Source organism: Aulostomus chinensis, chromosome 5, assembly GCF_037954235.1.
Source record: "Aulostomus chinensis isolate RoL2024-O1b breed Wild chromosome 5, RoL_Achi_v1.0, whole genome shotgun sequence".
Taxonomy (NCBI): domain Eukaryota; kingdom Metazoa; phylum Chordata; class Actinopteri; order Syngnathiformes; family Aulostomidae; genus Aulostomus; species Aulostomus chinensis.
Window position 1 is genome coordinate 7,623,336 of NC_141324.1, and position 18,974 is coordinate 7,642,309.

Genomic DNA, 18,974 nt, shown 5'->3' on the forward strand with positions numbered 1-18,974 from the left:
ACCATATGAGTGTGCTGACTTTTTATGTTGGAAGTGGTGCGTCTGATACATGTGCTTGAATGCAAATGGTGGCTGAGCACTATTAAACATTTCCCTCAGTTCTTTCTGATTGAATGTTGTGGATTATAAGGACTAGATTTGCACAAATTCCTTAACTTTGTACGTTACTTGGCTGAAATTCTGGCCCCGAGAAAGGATGAGGATGTAGATGTGTGTAAAGTGTTAGTTACATGTGCTCCACACAAGTCAAGTCGAGTCAAGTCAGTTTTATTTGTATAGCACCAAATCACAACAGAAGTTCTCTCATGACTCTTTACAGGTAGAGCAGGTCTAGTTCCACACTCCTTCAATTAATTTACACCCAACAATTCTCCATCAGCAAGCACAACCTGCAACAGCAACAATGAAAACCTTCCTTTAAACAGGCAGGAATGTCGTGCAGATACAGCACCTGTGGGGACGGCCTTCTGGTTTGACTGGTTGGGGGTAAAGAGAGCAGGAGGGTGGGGCAGAGACAAAAGACAGATAATAGAGGATGACAGATATGCAGAAGGAAAGAGTGGGACAGAGGTAAAGAGAGAGAGAAAGGGAAGAGACTGATGGACAGACGGGGACGTGAGCAGGTGGTGCTATGGGTGGTAGCTTGAGCCTCTTCAGGTTTGTAGCCTCCTCCAGCAGCACCCAGGATCTGGGATGCAGGGAGCCCGAAGGCTCCAGAAAAGAGGACGAGTTAGTAACACGTATGACTATGATTTATATAAGACACATATAGGAGGACAGAAAGGAGGAGAGAGAAACCCAGTGCACAAGGATTGGTGCAGGCATTATGAAGGTGCAAAAGTGTGTTGATCACAGTGATCATGCTCGTATGAGCTATCATCTTGTATATATCAGAAATGTTTACCATGTACACCTTCATAGTTCAGTGCACTGTCAGGGTAATGAATTTGCGACATGCAAGGGGAGATAAAGCAAAAAATTGGATCCCCATATAAAGGAGGTTGTGTCAAGGCTTGAATACTGATTTGTAGGTACTTCAATGAAAAATACTCATTCTGGGTGAGTTTTAACTAGTTATAATTTTTTTAATGTACTTCTGAAAAGCCTAATAGTTGACATAGATAAGGGAGTTCTGCTTTATGTGTCTAATAAGGCCATAGTTAGTGCAAGTGTTAAGGTTTGGCAGCTGGAAAAAAACTAAAGTGAAAATCCAGTTACAAATATGTTAGTGATACTCTTACTTCTTTTTTGCAAATGTGTGTGAGAGGCACATACTGTAACTAGTTCATGGTTCTGTATGGAGGGGATGGTCATGCATTCTCTGAAAGGGATTCACTTACAACTACAGCCAAAACTTCTGTCTGAGGTGTTTCTGTTCTCTGCCATTTTAAGGTGGATCTTTGTCATTATTGTTTCTGCTTAAAGGTGCGCGAAGCCTTGTTGCACCGTTTCAGTGTGATTTCATTTTTGTCTCAAATCGTAGGCATCTCTCCTTGATCCGCTCGCTGCCTGCCCATTGAATACACTGTGAAAAAGTCTGGTCTCTAGAGATGACACAGGGCTCACAAACGGCAAACAAACACTGAGTGCACAGGATGTGCACATAAACATAACAAACCGAGCTCCAGCCAAACACTGACAAGATGGTTGGGGATGGTGGGGTTAGTGCGGATGCATACATTGAGGAATAAGCAGAGTCAGTTGAGTGGGGTAGAGGCTATGACACATGTAAGCCGTTTTTCAATGTTATAGTTTGTTATTTCTTGCTTACTCTATAGGTCCTAGCTAGCACTAGCATGGATTCCAGGAAAGACAAATTCTACGAGAAGTGTCTCTTTCACATAAGCTCGTAAAATAAGTTTCATTATATCAGCGGTCACTCATACCCAAACAAAATAATTTTAAATACATCAGCTGTAACTCATAACTTTATATCGTACAGATATTGTATAAAGACTTTGAATATAAATTTACTCACCAAACAGTTGGAGTTTGCTCACTCATCTTACTGACGTTAGCCAAGCACAGATCCACTATCCATGTTGATGCGCATTTTGACCCACGTCAACCAGCTCGCCAAGAGACCTGGGTGTTTAGCGGCTTGGCTCAGCTCGTCTGCAGTGTGAAAAAGGCAACCCGCGTCGTCTCAGGTTTCACGCAACCTTCCAGTCGCATCCTGATTTTGTCACTGTGCCGCCTGTCAGGCTTCACCTGTAGCTTCTTCGGCTCCCTTCCAGACGATCCAAAAACTCCATCCTCCTTCTCTGCATTAGCGCTCAGACATTTTCCAATCTGCGCCGAGTTTGTATGCTTTGCAAAAGAGACAACATTGCAATGCACGCAACAACAATGCTAACGTTCGACTCAAAGGAGTCCATGGTGTCGTTTGTTTACCTCTCAGTGTTCTGGCGCACGTTTATGTAAAATGATGACGTCAGTGCGATGATGTATGAGAGAGAAAAACACAGGCATGCAGCCCTCATAGCAGGAGTTCAGACCCAGGTCTTCTGGAAGCTTGAATGCGGCCTAATGCCGAGCAAACGTGGGTCCAAAAACCCACGTTGACACGCGTTTTTTAGTGTGAAAAGGTATTACAGAAACGTGGCGAGAGGGGCGAGCTTGCTCTGTGTGTGGTATTTACAACGAACGTCAACAGAAGTGATGTAAGGCAACAACGCTTACTGTACCTTTAATTTTGGTTCAAATCCAAAGACACTGAAACAAACTTTCATTGAAACGATGTGTCAGTCACTTAAGTTGTGGCCTGTGAACATCCCTTGAAAGCTTATGCACACGTCAGGTCTCTGGGAAGTCAGGTCTAATCTCTTACTGCCACTCCTCCTGGGATCACCCAATAAGCTTGCCTCAATTCTTGCAGCGTGTACATACATCAGTAGAGTTAGCCTGTGAGGTGAAACCAGAACACACTGACTTGATCACTTCACATCAGTTACTTTCTCACAGATCAATTGATTCTGTTTTCTCATGCTGAAGTTGACATTTCCCTCCTCCTCCTCTGTCTGCAGACATTCTAACATACATGGTAAGGTTTTGAATTTTAACCTTTTTTTTATGTTGCATGCTTATGTTGCGTACAAGTGAATGGTGGCTATTTTACTTTTTCAATCTTTTTGCTGGAAAGCTTTTAGTACATAATTACGAGTTTTTATTCACTGAGCTAGAGATGGAGTCAAATAAAAGCTGACTTACATCGTCTACATACTCCAGGCTCTGGACGGTAGCTAGGAATGACTGCAATATTTCCAAGTTATCTGATGACACCTTATTCATTATCACACATCTGAAACTGATTATTGGATTGGTTATTCAACAAAAAAAAAAATAATTAAAAAACTATGATCCCAGTTGTGGTTAAAAGTTTTGTTTTTTTTTCCTTGAAGCATTTTTCAACTGTATAGAACTTGAGAAATGCTGTATATAATCACTTATTTTAAAATAAGTTAATTATTTTGTTTGCCTAAAACAGAAGATTGGTTTTGCATGGAAACTGGTTAATTTCTCAACAACAAGTTTATAGTCCAGCCTGTCACACCGGGTTTTTGTTTGTTACAAAAATAACACCGGGGTCGTTTACAGATTACAATGGAATTTTTTTTTATGAAACGCTAATGCTTATGCAGCTCTGTGGTTTCTATCATAATGTGTTATTCATTCATTTTACTGGTCATATGTAACATACATTTTAAAGAGAATCTGCACACCAAAAATGCAAGTTTGAAGGTACTTTCTATCTTTTCAAGTTTTTTTTCCTCCAGATTATATATTCAGTCATTTTCTTTTAAATCCAGGCTGCTTTTGAGTGCTCTTTTCCCAGTTTGGCTTTCATACAACACTCGTCAATGGGCAGTCTAAACGTTCCCCTAACAGTTAATCTCTTTACACAAAAGGGCACTTTGTTATTGCAGCTGCTTTGCTACAAAATGCAAATCTGTTACTACACGTTGTCTAAATTCTTTCTCTTTCCTGAAGAGAAATTATGTTTACACCTTTTTGGTCAGTTCTTAATTTATTTATTTTATTTTTTTTGGTTTTACTGAGCAGGGGGTCATAAAAGTTTGACAAATTGTTTTGCACATGACCCAAGTGTCTATAAACTGTTACCTCTACCGCCTCTGCCCCTCATCACCCCCCCTCCTCTCCTCCCTCCATCCCTCTCCGCCTGTCACATGTTCTTTTCACAGCATAGAAAAAGTTTCTGGATTAGGGCAGAATTAACACAAAGCAGCAACGCCACTCCAGCTACATTCCCAAACAACACTGAAGAGGCAGAGGAAGGACGGTGACCGAGAGAGTTACACGACGGGGTGAAGACGCTCGAGCAAACGCCAACTCTGAAAGACTTCAAATCGTGATAACCAGAGGCAGTCCAGTCCATCCCAGGGAGAGAGTGAGAGAGAGAGAGAGAGAGAGAGCGAGAGAAAGAGGGAGAGGCATTAGAGGTAGAGACAGCGGAGAGGCAAAGGGGATCTTTGCCGACAAGGTCCTGAAGGATGGAGGAGAAGCAGTTCTCTGGGATCTTGGTGAGTTGAACTTCCTCGTCAGTGAACACATTCACACAGAATAAATCCTCCCTCCACGTGTGTGTAATGCTTAGTTTTTATTAAATCTGTTTGAGAAGATGACTTCTTTAAATATTTTGTGCTTCTGTTAACTGTATAATTTCTCTCTCTCTCTGACACACACACACACACACACACACACACACACACACACACACACACAAACACCACAACACAGAGAGATGCATCACTGGTGGGCTGCAGCTGCTGGACCACCAGTTGAGTCTCTTGGTTTCCTGTTTCTCCTAATTTGAGCAAAAGTGGCTACAGCACTTCATGGTCACTTATACTCCAACTATATTTTAATTTACCTCATTTGATATGTTTTCACACCCTTAAGCTGAATATTGCATTTTTTTAAGACAGCTCTTTATTCATCCACAACACCAAATGTTGTAGAGCAGTTTCTCAGTACGTTGCAAACAACGCCACTTGTTCAAAAGTGCCAGTGTTTTGGTTTTGTCTCAAGAAAAGTGTTTGTGACAGAAATGTCTGAACTCAGTGCAAGATTGATATGTACGTGTGGGAATCCACGTTTTTCTTACTTCATGGTAAATTTAGATCATCTTAGATTCCCTGCATCGTAAAACCAGTAGTGTAAATGCTGCATTTTTCTGATCTGTGTTCACTTGTTGTATTTTTAAGTTTTTGAAATAGCCATCAACTCATCTCCCACACCCCAGTCTTGTTTACCTTTAATCTCATTTATCTTGTGACTTTTTTGAACTCCTTTCCCTCTTGCTGAGATAAAAATCGTAATGACCTATGAACATAACAGGAAAGTGTTATCAGTCTCACTTGACCTGAGCTCTTGCGACTAAATATTCGAAGGTGGTGGATGAATGACGTCATTCCTGTTCTTAAACTTTTCTATGTTCTAGTGACTAATTGTCAATCATTCACATTCCTTAGTTTGAATACAGGGATGGGGTTCAGAAGTAGGGTGTCTTGTCACACTTTTCACATTTTTTACATCAAACAGCAAATAAGATTTGTCAGTGAGAAGGCACACTGTGAATCTTTTCGTTCCAATGCTCTTCTGTCACATACCTGTCCCATCTAATAGATGCATGAGCTGTTTTTCTTTTGTTCTTTATTTCAAACTCAGAATTTAAATCAATTACAGAACAAAAATCTGATTTATCATTGAACTTGACTCAACCTTGGAGTGAGCTTAATTAGTTCCAAGTACAACTGAAAATAATTTCAAATAAAAAGGCAAAAGAGCATTTGAGCATTTTAGATTAGGTTCCACTGGATTCACACTGCGTAATTTTTCATATTACATATTACACTAAAATCCCTGAGACAAGTTAGCCCAAACCTGCCATGATGGTAGTTAGCTGAAGCCATGACAATATTAAAAGTATACCAAAACACACCCTCTACCAGGTACAAATGTGCAGTTGTGAAGATTTATAACTACAATATGAAAAAACAATTTGAATTGATAATAAAATTCACGTTAACACCACACTCTTCTGGACTGAGCTTTCAAATGTTCCTCCTGGAATATGCTGGAGCCACTCTCCCAGATTGAGGGTCACTGCCAGTGTGCTTTGACTGTTCACCACCTATGTCCGGTTGGTTTGCCAGTAACTGTTTGTCAGTCTGAAAGCTGAAGTCCCACAGCACCTTAGTTGTGTTGTTCTCAACCACTTTTGGCGGTATGTTCCATTGGGATTTGGGTTAGTTTAGCTAATGGTAGTCTATGGTATCCGACAATGACATTGAGGTGAGTGTATAGTCCAATACTAGAGCAACAAGGTCTATTGCTTTGGCTGCAGTGACCATTTTCCTCTCCTGGTGCTTCCCAACCCTCGCCGCATTCTTCTCTTCAAAACGCTGAAGTCCAGCTTGGCAAGGTCTCCTCCATAGAGACATTCCAAGACAGAGCATTCCAGCTGCATGTGCTGTATCTCACACCTCTTGAATGTTCTTTTGAGCTGGTTCTTGTAACGCTGCTTTTGACCTCCTGCGGATAGCTGACCATGGTGTAACTGGCCATGGAGAAGCTGGCAAGGAAGTCTGCCCTCTGGCATCCTGATGGTATGGCCAACCCACCACAGTTGGTACTGGAGAAAAGTAGTCTCCATGCTTGTGGTACCAGTTCTTTCCAGGATTGGAATGATGATGAGATGATGATCCCAAGATATTTGAAGTCTGGGATCACGCCTAGAGTTGTGTTGTTGATGCTTAAGACAGGTAATGAAGGTCGGGTTGGGGAAGGGGAGTTCCACTGACAGAGTACCCCCGTCTTCACAGTGTTTATGGTGAGACCCAGTCTGCTATATGCCTTCACAGCAGCTGTTAGTGTTGCTTGCAGAGCCTGTGGTGTATTTGCCAAAAAGGCACAGTCATCTGCATACTGTAACTCCACTAGGTTTTCAGTTTTGACCTTTGTAACAGTCTTGAGTCTCTTCATCTTTGTCAGCGTTGTTCTCCGCTTATCTGGGTCCGGATCACGGGGGCAGCAGCTTAGCAAGGAAACCCAGTCTGCCCTCTCCCCAGCCACTTCCACCAGCTCTTCCTGGGGAATCCTGAAGAATTCACAGGCCAGCCGAGATATTAAAAACACTCCAGCATATCCTGGTTTGGCCTTGAGACCACCCTGCAGAGGAAACTCATTTCAGCCACTTAAATTTGCGATTTCATTCTTTCGGTCATTACCCAGTGCTGATGACCGAAGGTAAGGGTTGGAATTTAGATTGACCAGTAAATCGAGAGACTTGCCTTTTGGCTTAGTCCTCTCTTCTCCACAACAGACTGGTTTAGCACCTGCATCACTGCAGACGCCACCCACATCCACCTGTCAATCTCCCACTTCATCCTACCCTCACTCATGGACATGACTCTGAGATAATTAAACTCCTCCACCTGAGGCGGGACCTCCCCCTTAACCTGAAGTGGGCAGGCCACCCTGATTCTCATCACAGCCGCTTCACATTTGGCTGTGAATTGCCCCAGCAAGAGCTGGAGGTTGTGGTTTGATGGAGCTAAGAGGACAACATCTGCAAAAAGCAGAGACGACATCCTCCCGCCACCAAACTCAACACCCTCTACCACCTGGCTGCACCTAGAAATTCTGTCCATAAAAGTTACAAACAGAACTGGTGACAAAGGTGCAGCCTTGGCGGAATCCAACCCTCACTGGGAACAAGTCTGACCTACTGCCAGCACCGCAAACCAGACTGGTTGAAGTCCCTCAGTAGGACAATGGAGTCCCCAGTTGGGGTGCATCCGGCACCCTTCCCAGGGACTCCAAAAAGGGTGGGTACTGTGAACTGCTGTTCAGTGCATGAGCAAAGACAACAGTTCGGATCCATTCCCTGGCCCAAGCAGAAGAGCATCCCCATAGAGCCAGGATCTGCTCGATGTTCCTGTCTGTTGAAAGGAAGGTTTTTGTCACTGCTGTTGTGGGATGTGCTTGCTGATGGAAGCTCGGCCTCTCACACAGAGCAACTCCAGCAGAGGAGAGAGTCCAAAGCCTCTCAAGGACTTTGGTTACCAAACCGGAGCTATGTGTCGAGGTGATGTCAATTATATCCAACTGGTAACGCTCAACCACTTCCACCAACTCTTGCTCCCTCCCTGCCAGAAAGATGACATTCCATGTCCCAAAAGCCAGCTTCCATGTTTGGGGATCAGACCACCAAGGCCCCCTCTTTGGTCTGCTACCTGATCAACATATCACTGGACCCTCCTGGTCCCTCCTGCAGGTAGTGGGCCCACAGGGGGGACGAGTCAATGTAACCTTTTAGGGCTGGGCCCAGTCGGGCCCCATGGGAGAAGGCCCGGCCACCACGTGTTCGCCCACACCTTGGGGCCCCAAAAACCCTCTGAGCTGGCTACACATTCTCTTTTCCTTTCTTCCCATGAAGGGTCTTTTGAACCGTTCTTGTCTGGCCCTTCGCCTAGGACCAGTCTGCCTTGGCAGACCCTACCAGGGGCAAAATGCCCCGACAGAATAGCTCCTGGGGTACTTAGGGAACTCAAACTCCTCCACCATGATAAGGTGACAGTTCCAGGAGGAGGAGCCTGGAGTCTCCTGATATTAAAAAGATTCCCATCTCACCTGTAATCCACCAGAACACCACTGCTGCCTTCAACCTCTTTGTGCAGCAGCCAAAGGACACTCATGAGGAAGATGTTAAAGAGTACAGGTGCAAGTGCATAGCCCTTCCTGACACCTGTGCATACTTTGAAAGTCCTGGAGTCCTGTCCTCCTATTGACACCTTAGCCATCATCCCCTTGTGGAAACTTTGCAGGCAGTTTACAAACTTTTTCAGGCAGCCAACCCTGAGACGGACCGCCCAGACCAGGTTTCCGCTGACCGTATCAAAAGCCTTTGATAGGTCCACAAAAGCTGTGTACAGGTCTTGATGTTGTTCTCTACACTTCTCTTGTAGCTGGCAAGTCCACAGTGCTGCTATTCCCTCTGAAGCCACATTGAGACTCAGGCAGTAGATGTTCTGTCGTGCGCCATATGAGTCTGGACAGCATCATTTGGGTACTTCTAGTACATACTGGGTACAGATATTTCTGAGAATTATCCACCAAAAGGAAAAGGTGAGTTAATTATTCAGTTTCACCAAGAAAAAGCTTCAGTCTTCAAGGAAATAGCAAATTAAAAAAGGTCTGCATAATGTTGGACTTGCTGATATCTGACATACTGAATTTGTATAACTTATTTCGGCCAATAAGCAATATTTGCTGATGTTGATAATATCTGTAGAACAACAAATTTATGTGATAATCACATTTTGTATATTTAAAAACACATTTCGAAAGTGAATAGTAAAAAATACGTTTTTTTTCTCAAGTAATATTGGTCAACATACATACAGTATTCTGATATATTAAAAGAATGACAAAAATCTGCAAATACTGATGATGTAGCATTATTCTGGATCTCTGATTTAAAATTTTACTCTCAGTCAATAAATACATCAAATTTAAAATATAAAATCAGCAACAAGTATATCATGTGATCAAATGGTGGAAAACTACGTGTAAAGGCCGAAGAATATGTTGCATCTTTGTCTCAGTTATTATTTTTTATAGGCTAATAACCAAACTACAGACATAATTCTTTTCAAGAACCTCCTCTTGTCACTGCTATGAATTTAAATTTGGTTTTCATCAAACAATTTGTTCCTTGGTCAACTCTGAAGACTCATTCTTTAGGTGAACTTTGCAGGTAATACAAAAGCTAAAAAGATCATTTATATTCACATGCATTCATGGGCTGGGTCCTACAATTAACAGATAATTAAAATATTTTTTATGAATCATGTTAAATGAAGCTAAGATGAAAACACAGTTCTGTTTACAGTGAGCCCAGATCTTGTCCTGATGTAGTTTTCATTCCTTCCAAATGTCTAAATTATGATGAGTCATAATTACAAAACAACAGTCTTATCTATATAAAGTAGGTAAACATGCCACAGCGCTGTGGGAAGATTGTACAGCACCACCAGCAGTGACAGTGGAAACCATCAGGCCTCTCACCAGCTCACAGAAACGTACAATGCTAACATTTCATTCTGTTGCTGCTTCTCATGGATTGGCACACACATCTCTCCTCTTGTGATTGGAGCCATTGTCCTCAGCAGTGGTAAACAGAGATGTATGAAGCATCAGCAAAGAGCAGAGTGAGTCAGAGAGAAAGTGAGAGATAAAACTTAGAATTTGCTTCCACTTTTTTGTTGTCTTTACCATCCTTCTACCTATCAGCAGTATGTAAATCCTCCTCCTTTTTCTCCTTTTCATATTCTCAACAAGAATGATATATATTTATATATGCCTTAGAGGGGGCTGCACGGTGGTGCAGTGGTTAGCACTGTGGCCTCACAGCAAGAAGGTGCCGGGTTAGAGTCCCGGCTCGGGCATGGGATCTTTCTGTGTGGAGTTTGCATGTTCTCCCCGTGTCTGCGTGGGTTCTCTCCGGGTACTCCAGCTTCCTCCCACAGTCCAAAAACATGCAATTGGGGACTAGGTTGATTGGATTCTCTAAATTGACCGTAGGTATGAATGTGAGTGTGAATGGTTGTTCGTCTCTCTATGTTGGCCCTGCGATGGACTGGCGACCTGTCCAGGGTGTACCCCGCCTCTCGCCCGTTGACGCCGGGATAGGCTCCAGCCCCCCCGTGACCCTTAATGTGTAGGAATAAGTGGAAGATGACGATGGATGGATGGATGCCTTAGAGGTAGAGTGGCCATCTACCAACCAAGGACTTTGATCCTTACTTCCGTCTGTAACCATGTCAAAGTATCCTTGAGTGAGATACGATACCTCTAACTGCTCCTGATGGCCCATGCGACGGACTGGCAACCCATCCAGGGTGAACCCCATCTCTTGACCAATATCAGCGGGGATAGGCTCAACCGGAACTTTCTTGACAGTGACAGTGCTAACTATTGCACCACTGTATTCATATATATATATATATTTTTTTTTTTTTTCAGGTTCAGTCAACTCATTTGAGCTCTAATCTGAGTGTGTCCTGTTGTGTCCTTCTGAACATAGCGCTACTTTTCTTGGTAGCACTTTATTTACTGTTTGGTTAAATTTATTTGTGCTGGCACAGATGGTTGGTGGATGGACCCATCACTGTAAATCTTGTGATACACAAGGCGCTCGCTTCCTGCTTGGCTCGGCTGGTAGCCTTCTGCTGGGTCTCTTTCTGTCCAGACTTAATTCCTGTTCAAAAGGAGTCTCAGTAACCTCAATCTTCCTGCGTTGTCTTTGACTGCCCTGGAAGCCTCCACTTCCACCGAGCGGACGAGCAGATGGTGCCCTGGCATGAGCTTTTATTGGATGGATAGCTGTCTCTTTGTCTTTACTCCCTGGTTACTCCTTTCCACTTGTTGTCTTAAAAACGTCTCCTGTTTGGATGGATGTATAGGGATGTGAGAGTAGGAGGAGAAGGAGGAGGAGCTGAACTGAGGTTTTTCTTATTTGTTTGCTGATGGCTGTATTTATGCCTGGTTTTGCAGACACTGCTTCCCCTCCATCACCATTAAGGCCAAATGAGACAGAAAAAAACATTTAATGTTCCATATTGCAATACTCTCTATATTTAAAAATTTAGTTTTTAATTGTACTTTACTCAAATGTTTGACCTTCACTGTGCACTCCCACAAAGAATGCTGTTCTCACATTTATCTATGGAAGGGGGAAAGTTAATCTGATCGCACCTAGCAACGTGTTATTATGAGCTTAATTTGTTTTATCACAAATTTAAAGGATCTCTCCTGTAGTTTTCAACCTAGGCCCTTTTTTATGAGCTTGGTTTAAAAGGATTCATGTAGACAAATCTGTAAGAATTGCTACTGGCATGTGGGACAATTCCATCTCAAAGTCGGCCCACTAAAATTAGAAAAAAATCATGGAAATGGTTACATTTGCTCAGTTTTTTTTTTCATTTTACCCATTTCATACAATATTAAATGCGCAAAAGGGGATATAAACACATTGTCTAACAAGCTCTAATGATAGTGAAACAGTAACTCACGTGCCTGACCAGCTCTTCTGCTGCTGTCTTCTTTCCTTGATATTCCCAAACTTTGCCCTTGTCTCATGCAACATGGCCAGTACTAGCTGGTACTTCAGAACAATTACAGCGTGTCCAGCTGAAAGTAATTCCTCAAAACCTTTCTCACTTTACCCACATAAAAATGGGGGGGTCTACTTAGAGTTAGTGAAAAAACAGCAACATAATAGTGGGGAAGTTTATTACAAAACTATAAATAAACAAAAAGAATTGCCCCATAAAGGTAAAAAAGATGTAAACTATGAATACAATCCACATGAAAAAAATTGAATTCACCAGTAGAAATAAAAGTGCTGTACTAAACATTTCACTATGACCACACTACACAAAAATGTTCATGATGAAATAACCATTTAATATTGCACCGCAAGACAGATTATTGCTCAGAATGTTGCACTAAATTATCATAAAGTTATGAGTGCTGCAATAAGTTGTTGTACTGTTCTAAGAATGTGCCGCCACATGTTACACTATCGTAGTTATAAGACTGTTTGCTTCAGAAGTGAAATTATTGCAGTTTTTTACAAACCTCAAGTCCGTGTAGTGTTTGCCATTGAGGCATTTTGTGAGTTGGATGTGGTATTTGTTTCTCTCCTTAATTGTCTTTGTGATCAGTGTGGCAGTGACTGTGAAAGATGGGTTGTGGACTGTGGAATGGTGCTTATGGGTGGAGATACTCTGTTGGTGGAGATGCTCTGTGGGTGGAGGTGCTCTGTTGGTGGAGATGCTCTGTGGGTGGAGATGCTCTGTTGGTGGAGATGCTCTGTGGGTGGAGATGCTCTGTTGGTGGAGATACTCTGTTGGTGGAGATGCTCTCTGGGTGGAGATGCACTGTGGGTGGAGATGCTCTGTTGGTGGAGATGCTCTGTGGGTGGAGATACTCTGTGGGTGGAGATGCACTCTGGGTGGAGATGCTATGTGGGTGGAGATGCTCTCTGGGTGGAGATGCTCTCTGGGTTGTGCTCTCTCACCTTGCACCCAAAGGCCTTCCATGTGAACAGAGTGGCCTGGGTGGTGTCAAGCCCTGAGGATGCGCTTCTGGAAGGCAAGTCAGAGCTCATGTTTCTCTCTGATGTTTGGTGACTGAAAGGGATTATCAGTTAAAGAGGCCCTATTGTTCTCATGTCAGGGACTTTTAATACGGTGTTGGACCCCAGTGGGGCACTATTGAAAGATTCAATCATTAAAAAAAACTCCATAATTATCGCACATCGCGGTCTGTTTACTCCTCTATTCTGCCTCTTTCCTGCTTCCCTCTGAAATGCTCGGATCCAACACCCCCACCACACACACACGCATGCACACACACACACACACACCTTCTCTGCCCCACCGCACCAACTCTGCTGAGATTGGTCAACATACCGAGGGGCCTGCCCCCCACACTGCACAGTAACACGCCTCCTCTCACATTCAAGGAATTTGTCTCACCGCCTTGTTTACAATTTTAGAATTTTCAAAATGTTGACTTCAGTGATACAACCATACACCTTGCACCCGGAGTCTGACCCTGACAACGACTTTGGCAAGACGTCTCTGAATGGTAAACGCTGAATTCCACCACATCTCATATTATCTACTAACTTGTAACTCCTAACCACACTACTCTGTCACAGTTTTTTAGTCACAGTGGCCTGACACAAAACTTCAGCAAAGTCTCTAACGCTGCAGTGTGTGTACCTGCTGCTTTTATTCATGATGAGAGCAATTCTTTCACTGCAGTTCAGAGATAAAAACAGACAAGACACTGACAGAATCTTACTTCCAGCCTGTGGCCTGTGTCCTCCTCATGACCTTGTTAAGATGCGACAGCATTTGCCTTCAGGATTAGCTTTTTTGCAAAACCAGCATCGGACTGAGGTTTGTTTTCAGAAACTGCTGTCCATGAAACGCTGCCACAGGAGTAGCGAAGGCGTAAGAATTATTTGCTCCCCAAAAACAAAAAAATCTTCCCATTGATACCTTAATTCATCTTATTTGGGAAGTCCATGCAAGGATAAGAAGTGTTTGCACCCGAAAAAACACTTTCTGTTAGCCATTTTGACGACAACACCATCGTTCTGAAGTTTGCACCCTACAGGGCACTGAGACCAGAGCCAGGTGAGTTGGTGTATATGGAGCTTCCCCTGAATTTGTGATGTCACAAAATGAGACTTTTGAAAAAAAACTCTCCAAATCGGAGCATTTTCAGCAGTGCGGAGCTGCCTGAAACTGACCCCGGGATTACTTTAACACACGCCTACCTCATGATATGACGATATGATGACACTTCCACGTCCTCTAGAACAAGTATCCAACATTTTAAACACATTTATGAGACAGCAAAAGCATAATAGGTCCACTTTAACTGTTTGGCTTTTCTAAACCATGTAGTAATGTCGGCAGTGAGGATGCGCTAAGCAAGCGTCTGTAGGTCAGGGTGAAGGGCTGGTATCTGAGCCTCACCTTCTTTAGCAGACTGGTGATATTTAGACACTTTTTTCATTGATTTTTTGTTTTGGTTTTTTTGGCCCAACTCAGATTGCTGGTCATGAAGGATGAGAAACTTTCCCTGTGTTTTTCTGGTCTTTTCTATCTCCTCCAATTTATGTTCATTCAGTAGATTGATTTTTTTTTTTTTTTTTACATGTTTGTTTGTTTGTTTTTTCTGTAAGGGATGGGCCTAGAGCAGGGGTGGGCAACCATGTGCCATGGAGGGCCGTGTGGATGCAGGTTTTCCTTCCAACCAAACACTTTAACAGGTGATTCCACTGATCAACACTCTTCTGTGGCTGAAGGTGTGTTAATCAGTGGAATCACCTGTTAAAGTGTTTGGTTGGAAGGAAAACCTGCATCCACACGGCCCTCCATGGCACATGGTTGCCCACCCCTGCTCTAGATGTTATACAGTGATTCTAAATTTCAACACATCACAAATTCAGTTACAGCCCAAACAGCCAAAACAAGTTTTGATATCCCTGGAACCCACAACTCTGGATGTCAGCACATGGTCAACTTATATGAAGTTTGGATGAGAAGTTTACATTGTCTCTGAATGGGTGGTTGACATTCAGCAATGCAACTAAACCTGTATGTTATACAAATGTGGACATTTTAAATATGCAGAAACGGTGTCACTTATTAGACAGAAACCTGTCATCATCCCAAAGTCTTGCGTATCCCATGTGTGCTCAGCCATCCTGTGCAGTCATGAGAAAGCAAGATAGTGTCACTGTGTGTGTGTTTATGTGTATGTGTCTGTAGCATCTCCAAGGAGTTGTGTTGACTAATGTGTGCTTTAGGCTGTGAAGTGGAAATGAAAAGAAACTGTAGAACCCACTGCTACAACCTCCCCCCGGGTCAGAACACACATAAACACACATTCAAATGTGACACAGTCACACACACACGTGGTCCACAATAATACGTACGTAGGCACATCAACATGTTAGTCGGGACCACTCTCGTCCCAAACAATGACATGTTTTGGAATCGTCAATGGCTACTTCACAATTACTTTTGGAAGAATGACTTGGATGTGGGTGCACGAACGATTGTGGAACAAGGTACTGTCACATTTAGATCGGTGTGGAGAATGCACAAATTTAAACAAAAACTAGAACATCTTAACCAATTAGGCTTACTTAAACATATATGATACCAAATGAATATCTCAGAAATAATGAGGCAAACACTTTCTTAAAACAACTCTCATTAAAATAAAAAGGCAAAAATTAAAGAAGGAGCTCAGTAGGAGCAGTGTTGGATAACATTTCTGTCATCAGTAACTTGTTACATAAGACTACTCCATTATAAAGTAAGGTATTACAGTGTGACCTACTGAGAAAATTACTTTGTTTTAGTACTTTTGCATTCATGAATATGAAAAGCTCTTTGCATTCCTACCACATATTGACATAGGGATAACAGAAATGATCTTACTAAAAGATGGAGACAATGCAGCTGATAGTTGTAGTATCTTCCCCTCCAGCAAGTTTTATGACTTCCCGTACACGTAGTTTTGTAAGTGACAGCTTTAGCCAAACAGCGATTGCTGTTCCAGAAGTGTAGCACTGTCTTAGGATCACTCTCCTCAACCTTTGGCCTCAGAACTAGGGTGGCCTGCAATTGCTTCTTAAATATATAGAGTTCTTTGTAGCTGACATACAGCCTGGCACATTTCACTGCTCCTGTCTTTCAGCCACAAGTTCAAAATAATGCAAGTAGTTTCATGATGTGATTTCTGTCCTGTCTGCCGCCTCACTGTCTGAGTTGTACTTGTGACCCGCCTCTGACCTTCGACTAGTGCAGTTACAGCCAGAAGCACAGCCGATGTGCAAATGTGCCAAAGATATATATATATATATACACAAATGTTATACATTATTTGTAGAAGTATAACTAAAGAAGTCATTACATCAATTGCTAAAACAACCAGGTTAAAATGACCAGTTACAACAAAAATCTGAGTGTCCAACACTGGTGCTGAAAGATTTCTCAGGCTTGTTTGAGTCAGATTGGTGCTTGGCAATGTATGACGCCACACTCAGACTGGGGATTGGCAAGGACCTGTAATAGGAGATGGGTCACAATATATATTGCATTAAAATGTATAACATATTGGAGTACGCCACATAATTGCTGAAAAATTAAAAAAGCTGAAAGTACAACTCTATGTGTACTCTAAATATATATACATTCCATTAGTAATAACTCAACGGATAAATGCAGTCAAAACTAATTCATTCAGAATCTCCCCCTATGTATTTGAACAATATTTGCAAAGTTGTACTGTGTTATTTAACACACGAAATATAACTGCAAAAATATTGTTCTGAAAATAAAAAAGCACATTAGTTCTTTTGTCACAAACTGCACAGTAACACATAGAAATGTAGCTGCCTTAACATACATAGGTCACAATGCAAAACTATCATGATATACTGTGAAAAGATAAAGATACTTGGCAATTCGAGGGTGTGATATTGATACAGTTTTGTGCATAAAATATTGCAATACATGATGTGTTTAGTGGCTCAAGGCCGTGAGGCTGCTGTACCCTGTTTTGTGTGTTTTGTATGTATATTTTAAAAAATGAATTTGTACCCTCTGGAACATGAATCTTCTGTAAAGTGTGACCATGTGCTCGACGTAATATGAGAGCACTACTGGGCTACTCTCTGCCTATCCGTCCTTATGTAAGACACATACTGAGTTGCCAGTCAGCCAGTTTAGTGAACAGCAGTGCTCAGCAACCGTGCTGACTGCCTCTGGGGTTAGAGGCCAACAAACAGATGTGAACTATCTCTGAGAGAAAGGGCAGGTGGGGGGAGGAAGAGTCAGACATGATTTCTGTGTCTGATTTCACCCTTCGACTGACCAGCTGAATGAGAACCACAAGCAGCTGTAGAGGGGACAGGCAGCGACCAGTGTCAGCTTAATGACAGCCACTGTGGCTAACATACAATTGTGGGACAAGGGGCACAAATGCCAAACACGTCCACTGCTGGGCACTCTTTAAAAGGTAACCCACCACCAACCAACCCCCGTGCACACACATCACAGTAAGGAGAAAAAAAGGAACTCCTCTTGTTTGGACCTTTTGATTTTATTTGGAAAAAACACTCAGGCTGAATTTTTTTTTCTGATTTTCTTCCTCTCGCCTTCCTTTTTCTGATTAATGCCCCCCCCCCCCGCCCCCCCATAAAGAGAGACAAGTGAAGTAGAAAAAAGAAACTTCACTCTCTTCCTCTCTCCTCCTCTGAAGTTGGTGAAATTATGGACAGGGCGCTGACATTGTGTGGACACAACAGAGCTCTTAAATCTCACCAGTTTCTTTTAGTGTTATTATTTTCAATGCTTTCCAACTGAACTCCCTTCAAAGGCCTTTTCAGAATTATATTTAAGTAATTTGTTGCGCTTGAACCCAACCTGCTCCCTGAATCTGTGTGTGTGTGTGTGTGTGTGTGTGTGTGTGTGTGTGTGTTTTGAATGGCAGCTATAACCCTCAGACAAGGAGGGGGTCTTGCTTTTCTCAGGGTTAGACAGCCCAACCCCCTCACTCAAAATGGTTTTTGCCTTTTTGAAACAGTAAATGTGTAAAATAAGCTCTGACGTAGAGAATGTTTGGTAGATGGAAACTCCTATTATGAATACATTAAAACAAAAGTGAATATTTATGTAACAGAACAGCTGCTTCTGCTGCAGGTGTCCCAAACTTTGTCTCTCACCAGTAGTAGCATGTCCAATAGTTACTAGTACTTCAGAACAGTTACAATATGTCTAACTGAAGTAATTCCTTAAGACCTTTATACATTTTTCACATATGGATGGCTCCGCTTCTTCTTCTACTGTGTGTGTGACACTTATGTGTATCGTTGCCTTTACTGCCATCTTCTGGCAGCATTATATGTGATGGGCTCCTAACCACTTGATGGACAGACACCTCATGCGCATTTTCCTTTTTTTGATATATCTACAGCTCACGTCAAATCTGCTTGACAAGGCCGTGGCGTAACAGGAATGTAACTGTGGTCTTTGTAACATTACAGTCACATGGCAGTGGCAGAAAGTTTACAAATAGAAGTGAAAGGATTTCAACTTGAAATCTTTACAATATCCTCAACTTCAGCTCATGCACTTTTTGGGCAAATGTCATGAAGTGATTGTATGTGGGTACATAATGTAGGTAATGCTGCCATGAAGAAGTTGATGAAGTATTGCCATCTTGCATAGTGTTTTTTTTTTCTTTTCGCTTTAATGAACAGGACATTTCATAAATCTCTCTCTGGTTTTAGCTCTTCTTCTTTTGTCGCATTTCAGGCGACTTCTGCCACGTGCAGTCAACTTCAGTCACAT

General features: G+C 42.4%; 1 protein-coding gene across 3 annotated transcripts in view; it reads left to right on the forward strand.

The window, feature by feature from the left end:
- The window catches only part of slc6a9 (solute carrier family 6 member 9), an 89,107-nt gene that overhangs the window by 17,544 nt on the left and 52,589 nt on the right, over window positions 1–18,974 (forward strand). For 2 of the 3 annotated variants that reach the window (XM_086202846.1, XM_086202845.1), the window contains exon 3: window positions 4,203–4,541. In XM_086202846.1, coding sequence (XP_086058972.1) covers window positions 4,512–4,541 — 30 coding nt within the window. In that variant the 5' untranslated portion in view covers window positions 4,203–4,511. Of the gene's footprint in view, window positions 1–2,895; window positions 3,044–4,202; window positions 4,542–18,974 lie in introns of those variants that run through there. The other variant, XM_086202847.1, reaches the window with a different exon arrangement.